This window comes from Notechis scutatus, chromosome 3 (assembly GCF_049901735.1).
Source record: "Notechis scutatus isolate UNSWTSFEM ecotype Mainland chromosome 3, rNotScu1.2, whole genome shotgun sequence".
In the NCBI taxonomy this organism is placed as follows: domain Eukaryota; kingdom Metazoa; phylum Chordata; class Lepidosauria; order Squamata; family Elapidae; genus Notechis; species Notechis scutatus.
In genome coordinates, this window is record NC_142011.1 from 58069749 (window position 1) to 58080280 (window position 10532).

A 10532-nucleotide genomic window follows, 5' to 3' on the forward strand; every position below is an offset into this window, starting at 1 on the left:
ATATAAATACAATGCTGGCATGGTTTGGCAATGCTTTTTCTGAACCAGATCATGATGTCCTGCTTCGATAAGCAAGCCTACAAGAGCGCTGTTCCTGAACTCTAGTGCATGGCTTAGCATTATTGTTAATCTGATCAATTGTAGCTTATTCATGAAACTGTGAAGTATAGCATAGTTTTGTATGTTCAGCAATCTCAGCTAATGTGCCTAAATCTTCATTTAGCCAATATCAATGGATGAACATATTTATGAGTTGTATCCATATCTAAGCCAACTCCTACTGTGAACTATTCTGAGAACCAGTGGGGTATGATGGTGCAGACCAGAAAACCCAGGTTCTGGTCCATTCCTAACCACAGAATCTTGCTAGGTGATTTTGGGTCACTCACTTTTTTCAGCCCTCTCTACCTCATATGGTATTGCTATGAGAAAAGGTAAAGAGAGGAAACATGATACTATCTATGTCACTTTGAATTGCTGGATGAATAGTAATATAAATCTAATAAATAAATGCAATTTTTGTCCTTACATATCAACATTTTCTCTAATGCAATATTATACCTAGCTTACCAATTTTGCTATGTTTGTTGATAGTGTTGATAGCTAATAAAGCAGAGCTTACCTGATTTTTCCTCAGGAACGCTTCTTGCTCTTAATATCTAGTTTTAATACCATAAAATTTAATACCATTAAAACTTAATATCTAGTTTTAATACCATAATGCTTTTCACACATCTAGGCAAGATAGACTTAGGTTAGCAAACTCTTTGTCTCTTCTAAAAAAAATAAATCAGTATTTCTTTTTCTGTTTTCCAGTCTTTCTACAGAAGGCCAATTTTAGTGACAAGTTGCTTTTTTGTAAAAGGTTAACAATACTACATTTGAATTTTTAAAAACACTAAGCATATGCCAGTGAAATACAGGTATTTTTTTATTTTGATATTTAGCTCTGAAAATTCATGTCTTTTATTTAGCTGTTTAATTGTGTTCCTATTAGGTGTCATAATTTAAAAAAATCATATTTTAGAGTGAGTTGGGAAAATAAAATAGCTAGATGAATAGAATTAATCAGCAAAGGACCTTGAAGCATTTTACAACATTTGTTCTGTTATAGAAATGGAAGTCTTATTGACTAGTCTTTACTATAGTTGTCTACAATCTGGGTGTCCTGGCCAGAGATTAAGCGAATTTTAGTCCTATATATCTGGAGCTATCAGTCTGAAAGGCAGTATGAGATTGTTGCTATGGGAATGAATAAGAGTAGAATACCACATGGCAAAATTAAACAATATATAGTTGGCATTTTACAGACCACAAAGCACTTATCAGGCCCAAGAATCCAATAATCACAGATAGATTAGAATGACAAGAAAGAATCAGGCTTTTCTGTATCTCTTTGCTGCCATCTCTTTGTAAGCTGGAATTTTGTAATTCATATATGATTGCTCTGGTATGTCCATGAAAATAATTAACGGATATGGTAATCCCATTAGGTTAGCTCATTGGGGAATACTGGGAGTTAAGGCCCACACATCTTAAAGTTGCCAAAAATTAAAAAAAAAACACTGAGTCACATTGCTGCACATTAGGGAAGCACACATTTACATTTTTATCACTAAAAACCTAAATAAAAGAGACTGCATATCTTTCATAGTTCTGATTGCATTTTAATTTGTAGAAATCATGGTTATGTTTTTAATTTTATTGGGATTAGGGAACTGTGTGGTGATATTACACAGAGATGATTTAATTCATTTTTGGCTAAAGATGAAGGATAATTTTTCTAAATATTTGAAATTTTGATGAGGAAAAAAAACTAGTACAAAGATGAACGTTATTTAACTATATCTGCAAGCAGACACAAACAAACATCATTCTTGAAAACAAAGTTGTTTTCAAATGTAACAACTTAAATATGCTTTTCTATATAATAAGAGACAGGGACATAGAAAATTATCTTTCTGGACAAGTATATCACTTTCTTAGGAAATTATTTGTGGAGCAAATAGTTGCCTCAGACATTTGTTTTAGTTATTATCTTTGTACAAAACTCACAATATGCTGATGCAATTGGCAGAAAGACTTTGTGGAGTTTATTATTTGATTCTTTTATAAGCAATAACATGATTGTAAGCTGCCTAGAGTTACACTGAGATGAGGTGGGCAGCCGATAAAATTTATAAATAATTAAATAAATTACTCCATCATCATAGTGCCTTTATGTCATGTGACATGATTTTACCTTTTATGCCTTTTGTTCAAATTTGAAGATGGTTTGACAGGTGTGCAAACTTAACAACCCAGCTTTCCATTATACACATATCAGTTGAGTGGTTACTTCTACGCACAGAGGCAATTATGGTTGTTAAGTTTCTAGCATAGGATAATTTCCTTTGCTTTGCTTCAGTTTGCTTCAATCTACCTATTATAACCACCCAGATGGACTTTGTGATACAGTGGTAGACTTTGCTTAGCTATAGTTAAGTTAGTGCTATACAAATGTAATTACCAATAAATTTGACCCTTCAGAGTAGTTTTTCTTGTTTCTCCACCTTCCAATGTTTAGAATGTTAATTCAAATTGATATCATTCAACTGCCTCAGTTTAATATGTATGCAAACAAAAAATAACAAAACCTTTGTGTGGAGACTTAAAAAAAACAAAACTTTGGCACTGTTTATAAACCACTTATTGAAAGTCTTACTTCTTTTATGCATGAGAAGGCCTATGAATTTCTTAAAGGGATTGATGAAATAATTTCTGAAATCCCAAGCTAAAAATCAATGATATCTGAGAGAATACAATGCCATGTACTTCAAATCTTACCAGAAGCTGTAACTTCTTCATCACCATTTCATATCATTAGATGAGGCAGGAGCTTGTAGAAATGCTTCTTACATTTCTACACATATCTGCAGCCACTATTCCTTTACGTTGCAGGTTCACTTGTAATAGAAACTCTTCTTTCCAGAGTCTTGCTGACCAGAAGATGGATATCATGTATGATTATGAGATCCTGCCCAACAGGAAGCCCAAATTCCTGGCCCAAACAGCAGCACATGTGGCTGGAGCTGCATACCTCTATCAGAGAAAAGATGTACATCGAGATTCCTGGGGAGAAAAAGTAAGCAGATTGAGAACAGCAGGGCAGATTTTTTTCTTTGAGAACTGATGGGTCATTTCTGATTTTATCAATTCAGAAGGATCGAGTATGTTTTACAGATTATGTACCTGATTTCCTCTTCCATTCCACTTGTATTATTATCAAGCTTGCATCTTGCACTTACATATCTAATTCCATGGTGTAAAGCAAGATTCTTCCCTTGGAAGAATCTTCCCTCCATAAAATTGGAGATCAATGTAATCCAATTATTTTTCTTTAGTACAATATGTTTTGTTAGGTTTTTCAAATATGTTGACAAGGATTGGGGAGTAAAAAGAAATAAAAATCTCCAACATCCATTGTGGAATAGTGGCGGTTGCCTAGGATCTGATTATATTTTAAAGTTTCAGCACATTTTGCCTCCAAAGTTTGAAATTTTTCTCAGCATCTAATAATGTTCCATAAATTATTTAAAAAGTTACTTTTGAAAATAACTTGATTTTTTTTTAAATAAAGTTGTGGGATTCAAATTCTTTCTAATGATAAATGTATATATATATATCTTCATCTGGAATATAGGCAAGTGTGACTAGTTTTGATTTTATGATTTGATCTGTTAGGAATGAAAATATAGAGAGCTTGTTTCACTGCATGTGGCAGATAAATATTAAGGTGTCCTAAAGGATTGTCTAACAGGGTTGGCAAGATAGAAGGGGATTATAGCTTGATAATTGACCACTTATTTTATATATTCCCATACAAATGAAAGTCAGATTAGGTATATATTTACATTATCAATCTTATGGTACAAGTAGTTGAGAGCCAACTTCTAGATTATTTCTGTTTTTGAAAACAGATGTTTAGTACTATTCTGCACCTGACTGTTTCATAGCTTAAATAACAAATTTTTAGTTCCAAAATGTAAGTCCTGCTTTTCCTGTAGGGAAACAACACAGCAATTAAACAATTGGGATACCTGCCCTCGGTTTTTTTGAGAGAAAACCAAGATCAAGTAATAAAAATACATGTATCATTTAAAAATTATACATTAAATCTAATGTTTAAAAATATTCACAACCAAATACTGTAAAGATCTAATCAAGTACTCACTTCTCTGAGAGTACGTAACAATGAACTCAGGTTTATTGTTTATTAAATATTATATTCTGGTGTAGACATGTATAATGGCTGAATGACTTGAATAACAGCTGGGAGAATAGGGGTATCTCTGTCTCTGTCCCCATTTGACAAGTAGTTCCTGATATTCTCCCCCAAGAATAATTATGACCCTTTGTCTGATAAATTTGCCATTCTCCTGCGGTAACAGTTTTTGCATATTCTTGCTTGGGAATTATTCCACTGAATTTAGTGGATTTATTTTCAAGTTAATATTCATAGATTTCTAGTTGTACTATTTGACAATAAATTAGTAACCTACTTTGTATACTGCTGTCAAATAGGTGCCTAATTTGTTTTGTTTTTCCAAAGCGATATATGATTTCAAAAGCCTTTATGCAAACCCTGTTTCGCTTTATGTAATAATGGGATGAAAGGAATGTGTAAAACCTCTCATTACTAGTTTTCAACTTTGTTTGAAACTATTTCTTAAAGTAACTGAAAGGCAAGTTTCTATAGGTGTGAGGGTTTGAAAAATGGTTGCAGTAGAAAACTCCAGGTCAAATCCTGTTAGTAAACTTCCACAGTTACCTTTTGAAAAACATAACATTGTAGCTATTTATCTATTTAGTGTAGTTGTCAACTCATAAAATATTTTGTACACACATTTTATAGTTGTCAACAGAAAGGGGGGGGGAGTTTCAAAGAGCAAGCAGCAGTGTGGAATCAAAAGTACTGTACATTCTCCCACGAGCTGCTCAGAGCATCCAGCAGTGGGAGGTGCTTCAGTCTCTGCTTGTTTAGTCTGGGCTTAATTTGCGGAACGCTCCTCCTCCTCCATGGGACTCCTCCCCAGCATTCCCCAGTTTTGGCTCGGCCTCGTGAGAGATAGGCAGTGCTTTTCATTAATCCTTGGCCGAAACAGGAGAATTCTCGTTAAGTGTTGCAGATAGTCAATTTCGTCTCCTTCTAACAATTGTTCTTTTACTTACCGACGCTGCCTTTGCCATCTGGCCGTCGGGGATCGCATTATCAGGAAGCGCTCCTTGCACTCCTAAACGCAAGGAGGCTTCGATTTCATTCTGCCCCCCTAACCACTAGCCCTACCCTTGCCATTATGATCGCCGAGCCGTTTTAACATTTAAACGGCGCGGCTTTTTTCTCTCTCGCTCTCTCCTGAATCGTATCGTAGGTTTTTGTTTTCCCCCCCCCCAAGAACACCGTTTAGGGGTGGAGGTGTAATCGCCTGGTTATTTTCATCCCTCCCTGCCGGTTTAGCCCTAAGGGAAAGCTGTTGGAGCTTATCCCTTTTCTCGGCGGGAGATTGCTGCTGGGGCGCGCGCCACAAATAATGTCCAGTCGCCATTTTTTTGCTGAGAAGGGACCGCGTGGCCGCGTTGAGTGCTAATTCAATAGACTGTGTGAGGTAATCCTTATTCCAGATTGAAGGGGTTTTTTACACAAAATACCCCGAGGAATCATTTCAACCTCATTTCCAACCCATTCGAGGCCTTCGTTAATTCGTGTTGTTGGCTCAACCCTCACAGTTCTCCCTATCCAGCGGCACAACAGCGAGCACCTAGGCCAGCGTCTGCCTATGCAGGGAAGCTGTTGAAGGCCTGTGAGTGATAATTTGGCCTGCTTGGCATTCTCAATTTGGCTGATTGGGACATCCAAATTTGATATATATTTGCATACCCATATGCTCTGATAATAATAATACTAAGATAATCATATTAATCATACCAATATAATAATACTAGCAATTTCATAACAATAATAAATTATTTGTTGAGATACAACTCAATTTTGAAGCAGATATCCATATTTAAAAAGGGGGGGGATTTGATTTCAGGGCACCCTGTCCATTCTTGGCCAGGTCCCTGGGCGCGCCAACCGCCGACACAATATAGCATTTAATAACGAGCGTACTGTTCATTCCACAATCAAATGGCAAGGGATAGTGGTTCATACACCTCAACTTCAAGGGGCAAGTCCAAATCTCAACACAATCCTAATTAAAAAAAAGGGACTTTTAAGGCATCAGAAAAGGATGCCAACAGGCGCCGCAAGGCACTGGAAAAACAAATAGATAAGTGCACATGGGAGGCACACAGGACCTCTCAAGCTTCCTCACCCCACAGTCCAGAGCCGTCCTCCTCTTTCCTCCCTCCTACCCCCCTAGACCTCTCCCTCTCATCCAGGCGCAGCGTGGCTCCCCAGAGTCAACAGGCCCAGTCAGCTCAATCACCAACCATGCGAAGAATACCCGAAGTGACGTTCACACCAACGGCTGCCGGTCTTCGACAGGAACAATCTCTTCAAGACGATGTGCCAGAGTGAATGAAGACCTGGATGGAGATGGCTATCCGTCAGGGAATCGCAGCAGGCCTACAACATGTGGAGCTTCGAGCAGTACACCTGGCTCTCCGCAGCTTCCTTCCACAGGTACATAACCAACACATATTAATATTGACCGACAACGTAACCACAAAAGCTCACATAAACAAACAGGGGAGAACTCAGTCGAAACACCTCATGCGAGAAGCAGAGCATTTGTGTCGTTGGGCAGAGAGCAACCTGATTTCCATCAGAGCAGAACACATTTCAGGACTGTCGAATACACAGGCAGATTGGCTAAGCAGGGCCACGATAGATCCATCGGAGTGGCGTCTCCATCCGACCCTCTTTCAAGAGGCGGTCAGGACGTTTGGGCAGCCAGTGGTAGACCTGTTCACTTCCCCCCTCAACGCTCAGCTCCCGAGATTTCTTTCCAGATACCCCTCGCAAGGAGCGGAGAATTTCAATGCGCTCTGTTGCCGTTGGCCCCTGGGGCTTCCGTATGCATTCCCACCATTTCCACTGATCCCCAAGGTCATCCAGAAGCTGCTCGACGAGAGGGCGGAGCTGCTTCTGGTAGCTCCCTACTGGCCCAAACGGTCGTGGTTTGCAGACCTCCGCAGTCTATCTGTATCACCACCATGGAGAATTCCTCCAGACAGGGTCTTGTTAACCCAAGGGCCCCTTCAACATCCGGACCCTCAATAGTTGCACCTGACCATCTGGAGGTTGAGCGGAGTCGTCTGAAGAGCGAAAAGTTTTCCAACAGAGTTATCGCCACCATCCAAGCTGCCAGATGTCCCTCAACAACTTGGATCTGTAATGCCACGTGGTCAGTTTCTGCAAATGGTGTACCAAGTCTCAAATTGATCCCATTTCTCCATCTGTGGCTCAAATCCTAGAGTTCTTACAAGAGGGGCTTGACAGGGGATTATCACCTAATACGTTGAAAAGACAAGTGGCAGCCTTGGCGTCAGTCGTCACTTATGAAGGTCTCCTATCTCTTTCCCATCATCCATGCATACAGTGTTTCCTGCGAGGAAACACCCGCCCGCCAACGGTTCACCATTATCCCACTTGGGACCTTAACAAGGTCCTTCTTGCACTCACTAAGTGCCCTTTCGAGCCTTTGCAATCGTCAAGTCTCCAATTTCTGATGTATAAAGTAGTTTTTCTTGTAGCGATCACTTCTCCTCGTCGTATTTCGGAACTGGCAGCCTTGTCGATCAGACAAGATCTTTGCGTCTTCCATTCCGACAGGGTCATCCTTCATCCTGATCCTACATTCATACCCAAAGTTAATTCAGCCCTTCACAGGGCACAAGAACTGATACTTCCTAATTTTTGTCCCAGGCCACCCCAAGGGCTGAAACGACAATGGCATCGGCTGGATGTGAGGCGAGCATTGCGAATATATATTCACCACACAGCCTCTTTCAGGAAAACAGAAGCTTTATTTGTGTCTTTTCAGCTCAATAATCAGGGATGCAAGGTCTCATCCTCCACAATAGGTTGTTGGCTATGGGCCACAATAGCGAAAACGTATCAGACTCAATCACTACAGGTGCCCAGGGGCATAACAGCTCATTCAACAAGGAGTGCCGCAACATTGGCAGCATGGGCCATGCAGGCACCAATCACTGACATCTGTCGTGCCACAACCTGGGCCTCTTGATCGCCTTTCATTAGGCATTATAAAATAGATGTGTTTGCATCAGCCGAGGCCTCCTTTGACAGAAGGGTTCTGCAATGGGTCCACAGGGACCAGGAGGGGATCCCAAGACAGACGGAATCCCTCCCTTAGGACAGGCCAAGCTTTGGTATGTCCCACTACTGGATGCTCTGAGCAGCTCGTGGGAGAAAGGGCATTGGTACTTACCTGACATGCCTGTTCTCTTTGAGCTGCAAAGAGCATCCAGCCCCACCCTCTTCTGTCTGGTGGGATCCTGTTTCGGCCAACAATTTTTTACCGTATTAAGGGCAAGGGTGTTTGTTTCTCTCGTCTTCACCAAAACTGGGGAACGCTGGGGAGGAGTCCCGTGGAGGAGGAGGAGCGTTCCGCAAATTAAGCCCAGCCTAAACAAGCAGAGACTGAAGCACCTCCCACTACTGGATGCTCTTCGCAGCTCAAGGAGAACGGGCGGGCCAGGTAAGTACCAACGCCCTTTCCATTCATATTTTCTTCAGAGACTGATTAGATGACTGAAGCTTCTGCCGGGCAAAAATCTAATTGGAGAGCATGATTGATGACTCTTGTTTATGGACGTGTTTCATTGGATGATACACCCAGAGTGGGGGGGGAAAGCAGGATCAAGGGTGACAGTGAATTACGTATCTCAGAATCGGCTATGCCCAGGCTAATGTCTGCATGTTAACTTCTAATAAATCCTTTGCAGTTTGGGGAATATGGCTCGAGGCTCATGATTTAATTGGAGTAACTGCCAGAATCCTGACAGTAGTTTATTTACTTTAGACATAAGGTGTTGTGTGAATTCAGCTATTGTATTATATTTAACAATCCAAGGATTAACATGATGAATGTACCGAGTCAGCATTGTCTTTTTTCTGCATAGGATTTGAGCATCTTTGAGCATCATGTCTTAAACTTGTTTTCTTTCATTTCAGAAGATCTATGGTGTTTGTATTCACCCCTCTTATGGAGGTTGGTTTGCAATTCGGGGTCTTCTGCTTTTCCCAGATATCAAGGTACCCTTCTTGCTGCAGAAAAGCCCTATTGATTGTGTACCAACAGAAGAAAAAAGAATAGAACTACTAGAGAAATTCAATTTTCACTGGCGGGACTGGAGCTATCGGGATATTATTGAAGTAAAAGATAAATACTCAGAAGAACAGAAAACCTATTTTGCAACTCCTCCAGCTGAGCGGTTAAAATTGCTGAAACTGGAGGAAGAATTGCAGAGAAGAATAATAGTCTAAGTAGCTATTATCACTGTGCAAAAATATACAAAATACATTCTGTTCTGCCCATTGCTATATAGGGACAGAATCGATGGATGAGTTGGTAAACCCAAGATGGAAGGCAAATGCACTTTGCATAGAGTTAGTGAGCACAGGAGGATTTGCTTTCAAATAAACACAGAATTGAATTACAATGTTAGTAACACCTGTATATTCAGGCATAGAAATGTGTAAGCTATATTAGTGATTGGGGGAAGGGGGTCAGAATGATTCTTTGATAGAAGGGATAAAATCGTATGCTAAGGAAGGATATATTTATAAATTGCACTTTTTGCTATCCTGTGGGAGAAATTCTCCAGACAGCAAATGTTCAGAAACATATTGTCTGGTATTTCACAATATAAAGTTATTTCTGGTACGATACCCTTTTAGTAATTCCCAGCACATACTCTGAAGCTTTGAAATCATTTTCATTTTGTTTGTTTGGTCGGTTGATTTCCACTCTTTCCAGTGCTCCTAAATGAGCATTTGGGAGGCTTGTCTAACCCATGTGATGAAAGAGAACTTAAGCAGTTTTAAAGAATGCACAATTAAAAGACGCCAAATGATTTGATCTTTACTATATGTTAATTATGTGAAAATTGTGTGGCAATTAAGCAGTTTAGTGAGAAGACATATTACTGAATCACATTGAACAGCAATTTAGATTCATATTTTTGAGAAAAGCAATCCTGCAAAATTATGCTGATGAAAATGGATACTTTTGCTGCCAAATTTAGTATTAGATCCCTGTGTTGCCATTAGAGATATCTTGTCCTCCCCTGACATAGGGGGTAAATGGAAACCAGTGCATGCAGCAGGAATTCTTAACGGTACTACATTATAAAAATGCTTCATGATCACAAATGGAGACTTCTTCTGGTTGAAGAAGAGCCAAAAGACAATTGACTCTGCAAGTGTACAGAGTGGATCTTCCTGTCTCGCCTCACTGCTATTATTTATCTCCATGGTTTTCGTGTGATTTCCAAACAGCTTTGATTTCTCTTGTTTCATT

General features: G+C 39.7%; 1 protein-coding gene across 1 annotated transcript in view; it reads left to right on the forward strand.

Annotated features, from left to right (window-relative positions):
* The window catches only part of MMACHC (metabolism of cobalamin associated C), a 17034-nt gene extending 6937 nt beyond the window's left edge, over positions 1 to 10097 (forward strand). The window contains exons 3-4 of the mRNA XM_026665766.2: positions 2972 to 3124; positions 9185 to 10097. Coding sequence (XP_026521551.1) covers positions 2972 to 3124; positions 9185 to 9496 — 465 coding nt within the window. The 3' untranslated portion in view covers positions 9497 to 10097. The remainder of the gene's footprint in view (positions 1 to 2971; positions 3125 to 9184) is intronic.
* The last annotated feature ends 435 nt before the right edge of the window (positions 10098 to 10532 follow it).